Source organism: Diprion similis, chromosome 7 (assembly GCF_021155765.1).
Source record: "Diprion similis isolate iyDipSimi1 chromosome 7, iyDipSimi1.1, whole genome shotgun sequence".
Taxonomy (NCBI): domain Eukaryota; kingdom Metazoa; phylum Arthropoda; class Insecta; order Hymenoptera; family Diprionidae; genus Diprion; species Diprion similis.
Genome location: NC_060111.1, coordinates 7,343,255 through 7,363,874, shown reverse-complemented (window position 1 = coordinate 7,363,874; position 20,620 = coordinate 7,343,255). Strand labels below are relative to the sequence as shown.

Here is a 20,620-nt window from a genome sequence, read left to right as displayed (position 1 = left end):
ATCGTCAAACTAAACAGAGTTCGTATCACTAATGTAACATAATTATCCGCAAGGATTGTTTCGAATCGGAAAACCATCATCTATATATTAGATTTTTCATTAGGATGCATGAGAAGAACAGTAATACATATAGTTAATCAAATCGATGATCGTTCGGATTAAACGCAGGAATGAAATGGCGAGCGTAACAACGGACTGTTACATACTGAAAAATTTTCCACCAAATTCTGAAATGTTTATCGGACATAATTGGAATTCATGGGGTCGAAACACCTGCCGCCGTTTCAGGTACTGTCGAGAACGCGGCGTGGAACTCGGAGCCATCCTCGAATATACGTATATAGGGTATTCCGTGAACGTTTCCAGGACGTTTGAAAATATTAATGGTTTTTTTTTTTTTTTTGCATAACCGTTCACGAGACTCGAATTTTCTTTTTTTTTTCATTTTTTTTTTTTTATCAAATACTTGCAACTTTACTCAAAAATATGTTAATTGAATATATTGTTTTGTTTATCGTTTTTCCTTAAAATTGTGTGTTTTTATTTTTTACATTTTGAAAATCCAGTGCAAAGTAGTATCGGAAAAAAAAATTTTTTAGCAACGTTTTGACATTTTCTTTTAATCTCGATTCTCAAAAATACTACAGTCTATTCGAAATTTTTTTATTCAGTTTCCATCTTAAGGTAACGATTCATTATATATATATGTTAGTTTTTGAATTTCTTGAAATTAATAAATCCCATCACTTTTATCTTCTATTCAAAACTTGAAACATTATTTTTCATCCTTTGTTTATACAATGTTATAAGTTTTTCACCAGGTTGGGTATAGCCATGGGATACCCCATGTATATGTCATAACGTATGTACATATAGGGGGTGAAGCATTACTCCGAGATTAGAATCGTCGGGAATTCTACTCCCCTTACGCCGCTTATACATTTTCGCCCAAGTGCAGCCCGTTTTCCCAGTCATTATGCGACCCTCATCCCCTTTTTCCCAGCTTCCTTCTCTCGCCTCGCAGAGAGAGAGAGAGAGAGAGAGAGAGAGAGAGAGAGAGCGGAAGAGGGTATGTAATTGGTCCAGGGAGAGGAAATTTCTCTTCCGTTTAATTGCGCCGTACTGACGCGTTTCCGGATGCGTGTTTCGTATTATGCCTTTATTCAAGGATCAGACTTTACACGACGCATTTTATTGGCTTAACTTTGACGCACCTTAACCAGCAGCGACCGATGATGAAGGAAGGCATAAAATATACAATTATGCATATCTCATGGGGTTTTCTATAACAAATTTGCACGCGGTGATCCGTGAGATTTTTTTATTTCATCAAGGATCCATCCTGCGTTATTACAATCCGTGAAATTATTCCAGAATTTTTTTTTTTTCACGGCATAGGCATTGAAAAGACCAATTTTTGTGGCAGTTTTCGTTCCGTAAAACGACGCTTTATACGGTAGCGAACAAAGTTACGGAATAAAGTCTTTATTCCGCAGTTTTGATGCGCAGTTCGAAGTGGGCATCCCAAACTGCCGAATAAAGTAGCTTCGTTGAATGGATCGCGACATAACCTCACTCCTCGTTTTGCTTTTCAATACCCATACCGTAAAAAATATTGTATGTGGCATGACCGTAAACAGTTTTTTGGCTCGGATAATTCCAGTACTCGCTTCCGGCTCGCCTTCAGCTCGTCCTGAAATCTTTATCTTTGCCAAAAAAAAAAAAACAGGCGGTTTACGGGCATGCCACATGAATAGCTATTAGTCTCTTAATTACTCGTCTTTAAACTATCAATTTTTAAACCCATCCTAACAAGAATCAAATCGAATTTTGTAAAACAAGGAAAATGCGTTCTCGTTTAAAAAAAAAAAAAAAAAAAAAAAAATCATTTTCACCCAAGACTTATTGTTAGATTTGAAGAACGTTTTTCGAATCGTTCTTTCTCTGATTTTATTACTGATTTAAAAATTTTTTTCCTCTATACATATAGTTTTAAAACCAGCGATCATGATGTGATTTATCAAGTGTTATAATTTATAATATTTATCCTACAAAAAAAATACATGCTTCTCCGCTATTAATTATTTTCACATAAACGTTCAACTTTTTCCATACATTTTTCAGCTTGATTACGGTAAAAGATTTTTTTATTTAATTTCAATTAGATAAAACTCTAATTAACTTGGAGAATTTATCCGAGATAATGGAGATAAATTTTTGCCGGGAAAAAAATTTCAATAAAGCTACAAAACAAGCAGCAAAACGATCGCATCTCTAAGAGCCGAACTAATTACCGAACAAATTCTATCAGGCCGAGGAAATCAGGGTCAGCAAGTTTCGCAAGCCTTCGCAATCAACGGCTAAACTTAGTTAGGCGAATACGCATGACAGCAGAATGTTTTGAAGGATCGATGCAGCGAACTGATCCTGCTGATTAGCGATTATCAGCAGCTTTTTCCTGCACCAATTGTAAAAGAGAGTAACTTCGGGAAGCTCGGAGCTTATTTCAAACTCGCTGTTTTCAACCATTAGTTTTTACATTGTGCATGAATTAAATACCGGGCATTCCACGTAAAATCGACCGGATTTGATCCACGATTTTTTTATATCGTTGTTCCCGACTCTGAAAAGCTTGGCGATTTTTTTTCCATCAAATATCAATTCACTTACGGTTTTTCAAAAGCAACATATCTTTGGACGTAATTTAAAAACGTGAAAAAAATTCTCAACAATCTTGTGTCAGATGTGAAAAAAAATTTCAAACCTAAACCCAGTGTGGATCGTTTTTGAAGAAAAATATTGAATTGAAGAAACTTGGAAGCAATTTTAACAAACGTATTTTTATACGTGTGGCGAACACGCCTTTAATAGAGGAATAAAATTCGGATGGCAATTGAAAACGGATGGAAAAATTTATTTCTTAATATACGATCACACCGGTTATTTCCGGTCGCAGCTGCAGCTGGTATAAAATGCACAACGAAACAATATGCGGAATATTGTTCTGCAGGCTCATTCTTATATTCATACCGTGTTCTATTCGTTTCTTTTTATCAAATTGCAATCCCCCTCTGACGAGAAGGAAAAAACATCAGTTTCAATTTTCCTTTACAATTTTCCACCGTAATTGTACGTAATTCGCAAAGTGGAATTATATATATATATTTTTTTTTTTCTCATACTAATCTTCCAACCTTTCTCTTTCGCGTTATTTTTTTCACCTCTTTTCCGTTGTTCTCGCACGAATGAAGAACGAAAAAAAAGAGAAATCACTAAAGCTTAGACTTCACACGAGTCCATTTTATCAGAAAATTCATTTTTATAACACCTGACACCACGCAGAGTTTAAATATGTTTCGAAATATCTCTGGAGGCAAGGCACGTTTTCATAATAATAATATAAGTAAATAAATGAAACTACCTTTTATTTGTAAGAAGTAGATAGAACACTTTTTCCGAAATTTTAAAAGGCAGTCATTAAAGAGAGATATAATATGAATGTAATTTGCAGCTATGAGCCTCGTTGAAATTACTCAGAGACCGGGAAAATTCAAAATTTTTAGCATTTTTTTTTTTTATTCTTAAAGTATCAAATAATTCAAAAATGAATTATTTATTCAAATCATTGTCACAAATTGTTAAAATATTTGAAAATTAAAACAATAGCACTATCAATTATCTAAATATTGAATAATTAAAGATAGAAAAGTTACTAATTATTTGAATATTCAATATTGACTATTGAAATAATTAGTAACTTTGCTATCTTTAATTATTCAACATTTAGATAATTGATATTACTATTGTTCTAATTCTTGAATATTTAAATAATCAGTAACAATGATTAGAATAAATAATTTGTTCAAAAAGAATTTACAATTTAATTGATTTTATTTAATACTTTTTGAAAAACAAAAAAAATAAACCCTAAAAATTTTGGATTTTACCGATCTGTGCTGTAATAGCGTGTGTAAAAGAATGAAACAAGAAACTCGGTCTGTTCAACATCGGTCAATAAATAAAAAAAAAAAAAAAAAAAAAAAAAAAATACAGTTTGCGAAAACGCAGTAACTTTACTGCGGATTTTAATTCGCATGTTGCCGTTTAATTTCAGCCCCGAAGAAACGGAAAACGGCTTACCGAACCCCTTGAATCGACTTCTCAGAGGTTTATAGACGGTTTTATGGCGCGGCCCTGATTGCCTGTGTACAACAGGCGGCGTGTTTTCAAGACAATATCGGGGGCTCAATTCCGTGTCGACAAACGACGACCTTTAGTTTCGCCGGACGCCGGATGTGAGCCGGAAATTCGAAGGATTGGACTTTAAGATCAGCGCTCTTCGAGTCCGGCGCAATTTCGATCCTCCGAATCCGCTCACTCGGGGCAAAAATTGACTCCTCGTTTCAGGGGATGGACAAAAGTGAACCCCAAGGTGTGCCCGCGGCGGTTTCTGAAAATATACGACCGGAAAAAAGTCGCAAAATTTAATGCGCAGTTTAGATTGCCATTTCTTCAGCCAAAACCCAGATTTCATCAGTTCTCGTCTCCGCGCATTCGACCTCAAAGAGGCCTTTGGTTGGCCAATGATTGATATTTTTTTATCAGTCGAGTATTTGACAAATTAATAAACTCCTCAGCTACGAAGATCTCTTTAAGAACTTACAAATAAAAAATACTTAAATACTGAAGAGTATAAACTTGTGCTGTGCGATTATTACATTTTTCGATTAATCGAAAATGTTGAAAAAAATCGATTTTGTTTTTCAAATTTTATTTTCGCAATGTTCATGTATTTAATTACAAACACAGATAATTTATTGTTAATTCGGAAAATATTGACAACTCGATGAAAAATGTTAAAATATAGTTAAAAGTTACCGTAATGTGTACACAAATTTTTTTATCAATAAATTAAAAAGTCTTTTCAAGAATAATTCTTGAAAAATCGATTTGTTTTTGGCCCCCTAACTGTGTATAACCGATTTTTACCGATCAATGAATTAATCGACGATTTACGTCGATGGTCAGATGTATTCGAGTGGAATTAGGCAGATAACGTGCCAATATTTTCCGAAGCATCCCGTGTCTCCCGAGGGTTTCATTCTCCCCTGGAGGAACGAACATCTTCGACGGCTCTTCCGGATTTTCAATTTTTCCAGATCGTAAAAAAGCGAGACTTTTTTCCCCTCGTTCTTCGGCTTACGTAATTCAATCTCACCGTCGTCAGCTACCGACTGAAAACGTTTATCTTCAAGCCACAATTTTAAATATATTTTCTTTGGAATAGATCAATAAAAACCGTTTCACAGAGAATATTATAAATCCATAGTATTTTCAGCTACCTTATTTCGAACTGAATGATTCGTACATTAAAACGGTATAAAAATTTTCCAATAAATTAAAATTGTTAAGAATTTAAAAATATCATCTCAAAGTATCTCAATTATAAATTTTTAAACAAAATGAAATATACGGTAATAAACGAACCCTTCAAATTGCCGATACTTTCTTTTTAAAAATCTAAAATTTTTAGTACATATGTATATTTTTTGTCAAGTATTAAGTAAAATCAATTGGAATATAAATTTTTTAAACATAATTTATTTACTTTATTTAAATATTTAAGAATTAAAACCGTAGTACGATTAATTATCTAAATATTGAATAATTAAAGACAGAAAAGTCACTAATTATTTCAATATCCAATAGTCAATATTAAATAATTTTAATTGTTTCGATATTCAGTAATTTATAGTCAATATAGTTTTAATTTGTGAAATACTTGATAATTCATAATAAAATGTTATTGATTAAAAATATGTTTCATAATCATCAACCAATATATTACTAATGTATATACACAACAATATACTATAATTATTAACCTATTGGCTGATGATTATTGAACATATTTCTAATTAGTAACATTCTATTTGAATTATCAAATATTGCACAAATTAATAATATATTGGCTATCAATTGCTGAATATCGAATCAATTAAAAATATTTAACATTGACTATTGAGTATTGAAATAATTAGTAACTTTTCTATCTTTAATTATTGAATATTTAGATAACTGTCAGTACTATTGTTTCAATTCTTAAATAATTAAATAATCAGTAACAATGACTTGAATAAATAATTTATTTTTACAAAATTTATGTTTCAATTGATCTTATTTAATACTTTTTAAAAAACAAAAAATAAATACTAAAAAGTTTGAATTTTCTAGGTTTAAATTACTTTAAGTTATTTTTTGAACCCTATTGCCTTGCATCTTGCTCATTTTATACTTCAGGATGTCCATCCTAGTATAATAAAATACGTTCTCTCTCTCTCTTATCTATTTATCCATTCTTCTTATATTCTTACTCATTTACTCATTCATTTATTATTCATTAACTCATTAATCCTGTTTCTTATTTTTCTTATTTATTATTCTATCTTGATTTATTGCTCATTTTTGTTCCATTACCAACTTTCATCTATTTTTATATCTCTTTTCTCACTCCTTTTAAACCTTAGTTTCAATTTATTGTTGGTTTTATTATATTTTATACCTATAATAAACATTTCATGTTTATATACGTCTGTTTTCGGTATACCTTCTGTAAAAACTTGTGTCCCCGGGCGAAAAAAACCATCCATCTCTCCCTCTCTCTCTCTCTCTCTCTCTCTCCCTCTCTTTGGCTTCCTGAAAAGTTATATATACAGTCAATTTCTTCCTTCCTTGTTTCCCTTGGACTGTGATCGTTTGGTCTGTTTTTTCCGGCCGAGCGCTCGCGGATATCGAAAGCAGTTGAGGATAAACGAGACTCCGAGATTAAGACCGTTGAAAAAAAGCTCCTTCAGCCGCATCAAAAGCGATCCTACAGGACGTCGTCCTGCCCAGTCCTACCCTGTTTATATCCGTCACTTCCGCCGATTTTACCGCGTGTAACGAAACCGCTTCTCTTCACTGTTTCAGCATTTGCGTGACGGTCGTTGTTCTAAATGTCCACTTCCGGTCACCCCAAACCCACAGAATGGCACCATGGGTGAAACGGGTATTCATCCACATCCTGCCACGGCTGCTGGTCATGCGAAGGCCGCAGTACAAATTCGAGACGAATCGGTAAGCTGGTTCGAATTATTTAAGAGTACTTAAACAAATTCTATGCATCGAAACACTCTGTGGTAGAAAACTATGAAAATTAATTACGACCGAGCTTTTTTCAACTTGCGTATTAAAAACAATTTGAAAGTAACCTCGCAAGTCTCGCATAAAAAAAAAAAATTCTACCTTCCAAATTTTCTTACGTTGATAAATTCATAGTTCCCAAAAGTTGAAAAAATAAAAAAAAAAAAAAAAAAAAATGATTAAAATAAATAAATAGATAAAGAAAAGCTCGAAGCTGAAAATCAGAGTTACATTCTTCTATAACGAGAGATGTATTATCTACTTCTGGAAGCTTTCCAATATCACGCGGGCTTGCACGTAAGCTCGAAAAGAAACGGCAACAATTCATCGATTCGAAGACGGAGTTCCACGGGAATATAATAGAATTCAGAAGCTTGTATATAAGAAAAAGATTCTCCGGAGGCTGGACTTTTTCCAATTTTTTTTCTTTCTCTCTTCTTCCTCTTCCTCTTCCTCTCTATCTCTTTCTTTTCTTCATTTTTTCCCCCCTTTTTTTCTTTGTTTATGATTCGGCTTTTTTCTCGTTTTCTTCTCCTCCGTTTTTATGCTATACATCCTTTCACGTATGATGACTTTTCCGTATACAAAAATTTTCCGCACATCCATCAAAAACGCAGACACACGATTTTGCTCGGATTTTCTTGATATATTATGTATTATATATATACATATATATGTATATATATTATGTAACGTACATACCTTGTAGTAAAAACATATTTCACCGCAGATACTCTTCCGGCAGAGTCCTGATGAGGACCGTTCGAGGCAAAGAAAAACCTTGCTATTATCCTTACCATCCGACCGCACAAGATGACACCGATGATCATATCGGTTCCAAAAGATTCCACAGCCGCGTTTCATCCAAAGAGGATCTATCGCCGTCCAGGTAAGTCTGTTCGTTGACGTGAAATTTGATTATGTTTTTTTGTTTAATTTTTGTTAATTTTTTTTTCACTTATCTTGCAATGAATTTCCTGAAATTCAATTTAAGAGAGGAAAAGTATAATTTTTTTTTATGTAATTTTTCGGTTTCTCTTTCACTATTTTGATGAAATTCCTTTGACAACTGTTACGGTATTATTATTATTATTATTGTTATTATCATTATTATTATTATTTTAAAGTACCACTTCTGGTGATGGATATTGCAATCTCACGCAATGACTAGTGAAAGAAATTTCATTTTGATGCATAGATTTTTGGTGAAAAAAAATTATCGTTACAGTAAACTTCATTTTTTCAATTATACATCTATATATATAGAAGAAAAAAAAGAAAAGAAAAAGGGTGCATTTACAGCGGTCAGAAGTTTTCTGTTTATTTCGGAATATTAATCTGTTTATTTTGTACATTTCATTTGTTCTAAATAAAGTCTGAACATTGTAGGATTGATGACTGTACAAATGGATAATAAACAATTACTAGATAATTTTCGAGATACAGTGAAAAAAAACTCGTCTGAATTATCTGATACTCAAAAACGCGTTTTTTGGTTGAAGTAGAAAATGGAAATACCTGATTCGAGGTTGAGATTCCAATAACTAATTGCTGGTAGAAATTTTTTTCTGTATCTTCATTTGACGTTCGAATGTGGAAAAAAATATTGAAAAGTTTTTGGAAACTTGTATTAATGTTATAAAAAATTTGAAAATATCGCAGAATACTAGGTGTTTTGATGAGACTACATACTTGTCTTGACATACAAGCTCAAAGTTCCGGAATTCAAGATTCTGAAAATTCAAGTTACGATGAAAAAAAAAAAAAAAAAATCTGAAAAATAAAGTTTTTACAGAGGAAAATTCCGAAAATTAAAATATACCAACGCAGCGTATTTTTCTGTACGAGTGAGTGTAGAAAATAAGAAAAATCGAAAATCAAAATCGCCAGCAGTCCGAGCGTAAAAATATCGAGAATCCAAAAACAAAAACAGATCAAAGTGCAGGTGAAGTCTCATCAAACCAGAAATTCACAGAATCGGAAATCTTGGATCATTTATTTATTAAATATTAAATTAAATTATATATATATATATATATATATATATATATATATATATAATTAAATTTTTAAATAAAATATTATATAAATATTAAAAAAAATATATATATATATATATATATATAATTAAATTTTTAAATAAAATATTATATAAATATTAAAAAAAATATATATATATATATATATATATATATATACGATATATATTAAATCATAATTTTCAAATAAACTCTTTATCTATTTTCAGATGAAAAATGGATTTCTAGTAATTAAAAATGATGAAAATAGATACTTTACAATTTATCTATTTGAATTTATTTTCTCATTTTTGCCCTTTCGGAACTCGATGTTTCGTCCACGTTCGATTTCCTCACTTTAATTTTCGCAAACGAAAAATTCGCAATTTCTGCACTCTCGAGACTTTTCAAATTCGCAATTTTAATTTCGCCCCAAACTTCCAGCTTAACAGACGGCGTCCGATTCGGCGGTAGCTGCCAAATCCACGGACCAGCTTTGCCGCCTTTGCCGTTGCCTCTTCACCCGGAAACCGAGGAGTTATCAGTATCCGGTGATGGGGCGATTGAAGAAATGAAAAGCCCGGTTCTCCACACACCTCCGGTATTTTCGCATTCGAATTGTCCACCGGAATTGCACAGATCTTGCATCTGCGTCCGGTTCATCGCCGAGCACACGAAAATGCTCGAGGACTCGACGAAGGTTAGATTTATTTATTTATTTATTTATTTAATAATCTCAAGTATTTTTCTAATCCCCTGCAAATATTTCACCTTTCAAATTTTCACCGTAAACTCATACGCAGTTCTTTCCAATTCCAAATCGTCTATACATAACAACTCACTTTACATATATTACGATTAAATAAAAATACACGCAAACGTGTGGATTTATTTTATTTAAAATTATTTTGGATTAAACATTCTTTATACACCAAGTGTGTCTGAAATTCGCTGCCAATTTCAAAAGTCAGAGTTCTTCTCTCATCAATCTCATGCTGATGCATATAAAATTCAAACTCTTAACGAAATACAGATTTTAACAAATTTTCTCTTTATTCTGGAATACTTAGTAAATAATTTTGTCGTGACTTTATATTTTAATCGTTTAAACATTTTTACCAATAAATTGATGATATCGATCTTATTAGCTGTAATCTGTTGTGAATAAAAAAAACTTTTCGAGTCTTTGATTAGTTTTTTTTTTTTTTTTTTTTTTTGGGCAAAGTCTAATTTTTGTTATGTACTTTATAAGAATTTCGATACTAAAAAACAGTTTTCTCTCTCTCTCTCTCTCTCTCTCTCTCTCTCACCTTCAAATACCATTTTTGAATATTTTGAAAATTGACGAATTTTCATGCCAAACGGAAGTAAGGTTAAGAAAAAAAAAAAAGAAAAATAAAGATAGAGTTCCGAACTTGATTTTCAGGTGAAGGAAGACTGGAAGTACGTGGCGATGGTTTTGGACAGGTTGTTCCTGTGGATATTCACGCTGGCCGTCCTCGTCGGAACGGCAGGCATAATCCTTCAGGCACCAACACTTTACGACGATCGAGCCCCGATCGACAAAAAGTTCAGCGAATTCGCGACGACGACGGTGGTTCGATGTCCGCCTCAATAGTCCACGCCCGAGCCCTGCACCGTAGCCAAAAACTAACCCCTTCACCACCCGAAAATAGAAAAAAAAAAAAAAAAAAAAAAAAAAACAACTCCCCAATAAACACTAAATTACGGTTCAAAGGGCTCCGCCGAATGGCGCAAAAATTAAGAAATAATAAAATAACGAAGAAGAATCTGTTAATTCGATATAAATATTGGTTACAAAAAAAAAAAAAAAATAAATAAATAAAAAAAAAAAAGAAAGAAAAAAAAAACTGACATTGAAACGAGGATCGAGATAACGAAAAAAAAAAAAGGAAATTCGAAATTTTTTTTATCAAAACATTCGACTAAATTTTGAATACCCGAACGTGCCTGGCGGATTCAAATATCGTCGTTGCCCTGCACAGGCCCAAAAAAAAAAAAAAAATACAACCCTTCACGGATTTTTCAATATATTTCTCTTATCTTTTCTTTCATTTTATTTAACGATTATTCAAATTTCTCTTCATTTTCGTGATTAACATGAAGATGCGATGTTTTTTTTTTTTTTTTTTTTTTATCTTTCTTTCCCCACTTTTCGTTTGTCTATCATTAGACCGTGTCAAACATCAGCAAAGGATCTCAAATAACTTTTGAAGGAGTAGATTGATCGTAAAATGACAAGAGACCTTTTTTCCAGAACGCTCAATTTCCTACAGAAAACATATTTATGAATTTTCTGTACGACGCGTCGTTATCTAGTTATAAAAATCGCAAGGAGCAAGAACCATTTTTGCCATGTTATTCTTATGGAAAGTAGAAAATCGCGATGAGGCACCTCTAAATATCAATATTAAAATCTGAAATGTTGATGGTATTTCGTTTTCGTCATCTTGAACAATATTTTCAGTATACCATTAAAAAAAAAATAGTACATTTTTTTGATACAGTCTAATGTATATATTTATATACACATATATAAATAGTTTGTGCTGAAATTTTCGCAACAAAGCTGCCATTATATAGTTAATTGTTAGTACTACATAATAATGTATTATGGAAATGACACAGCTATGTATCTATGTATATATATATATATATATATATATGTAACAATTTAAAACATGATGAAAGAAGATTAAAACTAGTATTGTACTATAGCTAAAAGAAAAACTGATAACAGAAAACAATAATAAAAGCGAAATACGAGAAAAAAAAAAAAAAAAAAAAAAAACACTTTCATCTATGTATGTAAAATTTAAAACGAAAGCGAAAATATTGTCTTCAAAATTGATTATTTATATACTCATTCTTTGAAATGAAATATTGAGAGAAAAAAATCTCTTATTCCTACCAAGGAATTCAAGTCAAGCATTTTATTTTATTCACATTGTTTCTTCGTTATGTATTCTATTATTTTCTTTTTTCATTTTACTTTTAGTATTATTAATTGCAATTAAGCAAAGAATGTGAATTGCGTTTGGGTATGTTTTGTGTTACAAGTCTGTCTGATCGAAGGTGGGAAAATGAATGGAGTAAAATGAAATGAGATGAGATAAGATAAGAATTTAGATCAGAATATAAATATGGTATATATATATATATACATATATGATATACGTAACGTTACTACGGACATTATAGGACGATAGAAGAAGAAAAAACAATAAAAAAAAATTAAAGGAAGTGAAAGAAGATTATATAAAGACTGTAGATACCTAATTTGCAAATAGGCATATTTACTTAACTTGAAAACAATAGAAAAGAAAAACAAGTAATATTTGCGGGAAATGACGTCGTCTTGTCTTTGTTGTTTTTTAGAAAATAACAAAAAGCCGTACTCAATTGATACTAATTTGCAATATAAAACTCAGCAAGGCTGAAGGATGGATTTCTAGAAAATGATAAAAAAAATTTCTTTCACTTGCAATAAATTTTCGACACTCGTTGCATCGAATAAAAATTTTTGCCTAGTCGATTTTAAATTCTTGAAACCTTTAGCAAAATAGAGTTACAAATTTGATCTGAGAATTGCATTCAGTGTAAATTTCCAAAAGTTGAAGAATTAAACAAAAAACCGAAGTTTAATCATTTTGTATTCTGAAATCGGGTTATTCGTTGAATCGTTGAAACGATTTTCATTCGTGAACAAACGTTCGTTATTTCACGCCAATTAACTTAAAAAGTAATAAAAATTAATGAAAATGGAATGACACGTGAGGCATATATATATTGTTATAGGTTACATAGGCAACGTCGAATCATGTGTGAAGAGGGTGAAGAGATTAAAAAAACAAAAAAAAAAAAAAAACACAAACAGACGTACAAAGTTTCCCTGCGGTAATATTATATGTTTATTATACTATATTCACTGCATAACAAAGAAAATATTACAACACATACATACATATATGATAAACGCATTGTATATGATATACGTACCTACGTAATATTTCTAAAGAAACCAAAAAACGATATAGAAATATATGAAAAAAAAAAATAAAAAAAAAATAAAAAAAAAAAATAAATAATAATAATAGGAGAGAAAAAAAAAATGAAACGAACGCAAAAATATAGTAAAATCGGATCGTTGAATACGATAATTGTGTAACCCATATATAAATATAGGAAGGATAAGGACAAGTAAAGCATACGAATTCTAAAGCTGATAGTTGTAGCATGTTGAGTAACCGTATCGAAGTTGCTCAGCACTAGTTTATTATCGATGTTGCTAATTAACATTTTTACCATCATGAATATTTCATTTCATTTCTTACGACTTTCTGTTATTATTATTATTATTATTATTATTATTATTATTATTATTATTATTATTATTATTATTATTATTATTACTAATATTTTTTTCTTTTTCGGCAAAATTGAAACAATATTATTAATATGTTGGTAATTTTTTTTTTTCAATTTTATCGGTCAATACGTCATACATGAAGGAATAATGATAAAATAAAATAAAAAAAAAAAAAAAAAAAAAATGTGAAAAGTACTTGTGAATCGATTTATGACAGAGAATAAAAAATAATATTATTAATATTAATTGAATGATAAGATTATTTAATAAAAAAAATTCTGAAATGAAAATTTTCCATCAAATTTCCGACACCGTTTCTTAAAACATCATATATTTTACCGACAGATTTTCATTGGGACCAAATCACTGGCTGATCATACCTGTGTAACAACTCGATCTTATACTCGGTCTAAAAATATAATCTCCCAACTACAGACTCGCCCTATCTACAATCTGTCCTTGAGATTTATGCTGGTATGTTTGTAAATTGAAATTTAATATGGAAGATAATTTTGAGAATTAGGAGAAGCAATCGTGTTCAGAAACGTGAGAAATTCTCTGATGAATTTTATTCTTCTATTTTTTTTTTTTTTTTTTTTTCTCATCTCCCCCGATTCTTTATCTTGAGATTTTGTTAATTCGTTGTATAAATTAATTTATTCCTAATTAGTACAATAATTATGAAATAAAAATTATTTTATATTGACGTGGCGTAATTATTGTCGCAACTTTCAACAGGACAATATGATTTATGTAATCACATCTCTATACATACATACATACGTACATAGAGAAAAAAAAAAAAAAAAAAAAAAAAAGTAAAATATAAATGTATAAATAAAGTGAAGAAGAGTAATAAATAACGATATTTATACATGATAAACGTAGTCTATACGCGTATAAACACGGTATAGGTATATAAAGTCTAAGAAGAGAGGTTTCTTCATAGATAATTAATTCAAGAAAAGCAAATTAGGTGAAAAGCCAAGAAACGATGATATATGGTTATTGTTTTGAAAAAATATACATGTATAAGAAAAAATGTATATGTATATGTACATACAATACACGTAGGATACGAAATAAATTTCAACGAAACTTAAGAACCTATAAAAAATACATAACATACTTATAACTATATATATATATATATATATATAGTATGTTATGGTAAATAAACAAAAACTGCATAATTTCATATATTGAGAATAATTTTAGATAGAGTAAAAATTGTTTTCCTATATATTGTGACGGATGAAAAATTATTTTAAATCGTAGTATTAATATTACAATATATAATTGTTACTTTTTTTTTTTTTTTTTTTTTTTTTTTGTATTGAATCAGTTTGGAAGGTAAAAAATCGGTTGAAAAAAAAATAAATAAAAAATAAATAAAACAGAAAAAAAGGAGTGAACTAATAATAATAATACGATAATGATTAAATAAAATAGTAGTCCTGAAACCATACTAAAAACGTAGTACTATTTATTAAAGAAAAAGGATACACGTTTTGTATTATATATATATTAAACTTTCTATGTGTATATATAATAATATATATATATATATATATATTATTATATATACACATAGAAAGTTTTAAAATGTATAACATATTTCGCAAACGAATAATGCACATTGTGGAAAACACGCGTTAATAGTGATGTTATCATAACACGTAATATAAAATGGAAACACAGTTTTGTCTGATAATGTTAGCATCAAACCGAGAGCCAAGTTCGTAAAACACGTATAGTATCTTATAAGTTGTAAATACGGTGTACATAGATAAACGTATAATCAACACGTCATTTTTTACAGTAATAAATTGCCACCCGTGTGATACCATAATTGAATTATTCGTGATAAACAAAGACGATATTTAACAATCCGAAACACTTGAGAAAGCACAGAAACAATTTATTACTAGGATCAGCATCATCGATTTTAATAAATCTGCAATAATCTGCACATACGAAATAAATTCAGGGTAATACGACAAAGAAACTAATACTAACGATACTTACGTTGATATTTATTCATAGTAGACAGTATTTTAATAACAAGTTTTAACGATATTACCCTAATTGAATCGTAAAGTTTATTTGAAAGTTACATTAAATTTACCAAGCACACTTAATCGCCTTGTTAATTTTGTTACACCTAATTGGAATGTTGTGTGTAGTCTAGCATGTGACATCGGTTGTTATGTTATTCTTAACTGAGTATGCGAATGAAGTTTGTTTCTCAATTGTGATGAAGTAAATTTTGAGGCTTGTCATCGATCGTAATTGCAAATTGAAGTTGAACCACTCTTAACAATTCGTCTTATTATTTGTTTAATTAAAGTGGAAATGAACTGCAGTTAACGCAAGAAATAATTTGTTTGCGAAGTCAATAATTTCGAAATTCGAGCGATGTCATTTTTTCTATTAACATGTATATCGTCGAATATTCAATAACCATCGTGAAACCTAGTACTAACTCGCTAGACAGAATAGGAATAAACATGTAGAAAAGGATTCGCAGCAGCAATTAACGATATATTAAACGATTCATGTGTAAAGTTGTCTAGTAATGACAGTCAGTTTGATTCGAAGGTTAAGGACACAAATATATGATGAATACCAGAACTGCATAACGTTATTTCTGATTTTATCATGATTATTATAGGTATAATATCAGCATTAAATGTATTAGCAATAGTTTCATTTATATAATCCATAAACATATGTATATTGTACACATACAATAATTACATATACATACATGTATAATAGGATAATTGTTGCATATATCTTATTGAATAGAATATATTATTATCGTTGTAAAGTATATATCATACCATATGAAATATTGTAAGTATGATAAGGAAAACTGTTGCTTGGTTTTGTAATAATGCTTGACAAAAAGCATGGAAATAAAATTCGTTGTCGTAGAAACCTGTTACGGACTGTGTGTATAAATATGTTTTGATGAGAACATTTCCTAGGGAAAACTGACTTACTTTCAGAATGATTCGGCGATATAATTGAGAAAACAAGAGCTTAGGTAATACCTAAAAATTAAAGGGCACCGCAGAAAAAGCTCAATCAAATGACAGTTTCTCGTCGAAAGCGAAATCAGAATCAAGAAAAGCATCCGCGGCTGGTAGATTTTTTTGCAAACGTGACTGGATATAGGATGCAGATGATAAAATTACTCGTGTAACGTATTTTCGATTACATGATAAGGTATTTACCTCGTGCGTTCGGTTGAATAGACACGTAAAATGTTCTGATAAGATGGATGTCTAGCGTTAAACAATAGAGGGAGGTCTTGCAGTCCTATAATCCTGCTAATGATCACACGCTGCAAGCAACAAATCAAGAGTTACGGCGTCGGGACATGAAATAATGGTCGTAACTCTACTGCCAGTGGTCCTACGATACTTGTCATGGCTTTTCTGAGTTCCTAGAAAACCAGGGGGTCTTGAGGGGGGCATGCAAATCCGTACCAGAACGCAATATTCTCGGCTCGGAAAATCGCGGAAAGAGTAGGGCTAACCCCTTTGCATTTTTGGCGAAAATTTCGACGACTTCGAAAAGTGCTGCAATTAATTCTTTAGGGTACTATTTCGACGTGATTTCGCGAGAGTAATCGATTAATCGCAGTCCCGATACGCTGCGAGCAACACCTGCAAAGTTACAGCCGGAAAACTGCAGATTTTCATCGTCATTTCTCTGCTGCTGGTCCTAGGCTCATTTTCATGTGTTTTCTGAGTTCCTGGGCGTCGAATTAGTCTGAAAAGCGTCATACGGATCGATTCCCAGACGAAAGATTTTTCGGCCAAAAAAAATCCAAGGCTAACCCCTTTGCATTTTTGGCGAAAATTTCGACGACTTTGAAAAGTGCTGCAATTGATTCTTTAGGGTACTATTCCGACGTGATTTTGCGAGAGGAATCGATTAATCGCAGTCCCGATACGCTGCGAGCAACACCTGCAAAGTTACAGCCGAAAAACTGCAGATTTTCATCGTCATTTCTCTGCTGCTGGTCCTAGGCTATTTTTCATGTGTTTTCTGAGTTTCTGGGCGTCGAATTAGTCTAAAAAGCGTCATACGGATCGATTCCCAGACAAAAGATTTTTCGGCCAAAAAAAATCCAAGGCTAACCCCTTTGCATTTTTGGCAAAAATTTCGACGACTTCGAAATGTGCTGCAACTGATTCTTCAGGGTACTATTCCGACGTGATTTTGCGAGAGGAATCGATTAATCGAAGTCCCGATACGCTGCGAGCAACACCTGCAAAGTTACAGCCGAAAAACTGCAGATTTTCATCTTCATTTCTCTGCTGCTGGTCCTAGGCTATTTTTCATGTGTTTTCTGAGTTCCTGGGCGTCGAATTAGTCTAAAAAGCGTCATACGGATCGATTCCCAGACAAAAGATTTTTCGGCCGAAAAAAATCCAAGGCTAACCCCTTTGCATTTTTGGCGAAAATTTCAACGACTTTGAAAAGTGCTGCAATTGATTCTTTAGGGTACTATTCCGACGTGATTTTGCGAGAGGAATCGATTAATCGCAGTCCCGATGCGCTGCGAGCAACACCTGCAAAGTTAGAGCCGAAAAACTGCAGATTTTCATCGTCATTTCTCTGCTGCTGGTCCTAGGCTATTTTTCATGTGTTTTCTGAGTTCCTGGGCGTCGAATTAGTCTAAAAAGCGTCATACGGATCGATTCCCAGACGAAAGATTTTTCGGCCAAAAAAAATCCAAGGCTAACCCCTTTGCATTTTTGGCGAAAATTTCGACGACTTTGAAAAGTGCTGCAATTGATTCTTTAGGGTACTATTTCGACGTCATTTTGCGAGAGGAATCGATTAATCGCAGTCCCGATACGCTGCGAGCAACACCTGCAAAGTTACAGCCGAAAAACTGCAGATTTTCATCGTCATTTCTCTGCTGCTGGTCCTAGGCTAATTTTCATGTGTTTTCTGAGTTCCTGGGCGTCGAATGAGTCTGAAAAGCGTCATACGGATCGATTCCCAGACAAAAGATTTTTCGGCCAAAAAAAATCCAAGGCTAACCCCTTTGCATTTTTGGCGAGAATTTCGACGACTTTGAAAAGTGCTGCAATTGATTCTTTAGGGTACTATTCCGACGTGATTTTGCGAGAGGAATCGATTAATCGCAGTCCCGATACGCTGCGAGCAACACCTGCGAGGTTACAGCCGAAAAACAGCAGATTTTCATCGTCATTTCTCTGCTGCTGGTCCTAGGCTATTTTTCATGTGTTTTCTAAGTTCCTGGGCGTCGAATTAGTCTAAAAAGCGTCATACGGATCGATTCCCAGACAAAAGATTTTTCGGCCAAAAAAAATCCAAGGCTAACCCCTTTGCATTTTTGGCGAAAATTTCGACGACTTTGAAAAGTGCTGCAATTGATTCTTTAGGGTACTATTTCGACGTCATTTTGCGAGAGGAATCGATTAATCGCAGTCCCGATACGCTGCGAGCAACACCTGCAAAGTTACAGCCGAAAAACTGCAGATTTTCATCGTCATTTCTCTGCTGCTGGTCCTAGGCTAATTTTCATGTGTTTTCTGAGTTCCTGGGCGTCGAATTAGTCTAAAAAGCGTCATACGGATCGATTCCCAGACTAAAGATTTTTCGGCCAAAAAAAATCCAAGGCTAACCCCTTTGCATTTTTGGCGAAAATTTCGACGACTTTGAAGAGTGCTGCAATTGATTCTTTAGGGTACTATTCCGACGTGATTTTGCGAGAGGAATCGATTAATCGCAGTCCCGATACGCTGCGAGCAACACCTGCAAAGTTACAGCCGAAAAACTGCAGATTTTCATCGTCATTTCTCTGCTGCTGGTCCTAGGCTAATTTTCATGTGTTTTCTGAGTTCCTGGGCGTCGAATGAGTCTGAAAAGCGTCATACGGATCGATTCCCAGACAAAAGATTTTTCGGCCAAAAAAAATCCAAGGCTAACCCCTTTGCATTTTTGGCGAGAATTTCGACGACTTTGAAAAGTGCTGCAATTGATTCTTTAGGGTACTATTCCGACGTGATTTTGCGAGAGGAATCGATTAATCGCAGTCCCGATACGCTGCGAGCAACACCTGCAAAGTTACAGCCGAAAAACTGCAGATTTTCATCGTCATTTCTCTGCTGCTGGTCCTAGGCCAATTTTCATGTGTTTTCTGAGTTCCTGGGCGTCGAATTAGTCTAAAAAGCGTCATACGGATCGATTCCCAGACAAAAGATTTTTCGGCCAAAAAAAATCCAAGGCTAACCCCTTTGCATTTTTGGCGAAAATTTCGACGACTTTGAAAAGTGCTGCAATTCATTCTTTAGGGTACTATTCCGACGTGATTTTGCGAGAGGAATCGATTAATCGCAGTCCCGATACGCTGCGAGCAACACTTGCAAAGTTACAGCCGAAAAACTGCAGATTTTCATCGTCATTTCTCTGCTGCTGGTCCTAGGCCAATTTTCATGTGTTTTCTGAGTTCCTGGGCGTCGAATTAGTCTAAAAAGCGTGATACGGATCGATTCCCAGACAAAAGATTTTTCGGCCAAAAAAAATCCAAGGCTAACCCCTTTGCATTTTTGGCGAAAATTTCGACGACTTTGAAAAGTGCTGCAATTCATTCTTTAGGGTACTATTCCGACGTGATTTTGCGAGAGGAATCGATTAATCGCAGTCCCGATACGCTGCGAGCAACACCTGCAAAGTTACAGCCGAAAAACTGCAGATTTTCATCGTCATTTCTCTGCTGCTGGTCCTAGGCTAATTTTCATGTGTTTTCTGAGTTCCTGGGCGTCGAATTAGTCTAAAAAGCGTCATACGGATCGATTCCCAGACTAAAGATTTTTCGGCCAAAAAAAATCCAAGGCTAACCCCTTTGCATTTTTGGCGAAAATTTCGACGACTTTGAAAAGTGCTGCAATTGATTCTTTAAGGTACTATTCCGACGTGATTTTGCGAGAGGAATCGATTAATTGCAGTCCCGATACGCTGCGAGCAACACCTGCAAAGT

The 20,620-nt window shown here is 32.8% G+C and overlaps 1 protein-coding gene across 6 annotated transcripts in view; it reads left to right on the top strand.

The window, feature by feature from the left end:
• The window catches only part of LOC124408100 (acetylcholine receptor subunit alpha-like), a 132,694-nt gene extending 121,835 nt beyond the window's left edge, over positions 1–10,859 (top strand). For 4 of the 6 annotated variants that reach the window (XM_046884793.1, XM_046884792.1, XM_046884797.1 and 1 more), the window contains 4 exons: positions 6,970–7,116; positions 7,913–8,071; positions 9,645–9,900; positions 10,627–10,859. In XM_046884793.1, coding sequence (XP_046740749.1) covers positions 6,970–7,116; positions 7,913–8,071; positions 9,645–9,900; positions 10,627–10,818 — 754 coding nt within the window. In that variant the 3' untranslated portion in view covers positions 10,819–10,859. The remainder of the gene's footprint in view (positions 1–6,969; positions 7,117–7,912; positions 8,072–9,644; positions 9,901–10,626) is intronic. The other 2 variants (XM_046884795.1, XM_046884794.1) reach the window with 1 other exon arrangement.
• The last annotated feature ends 9,761 nt before the right edge of the window (positions 10,860–20,620 follow it).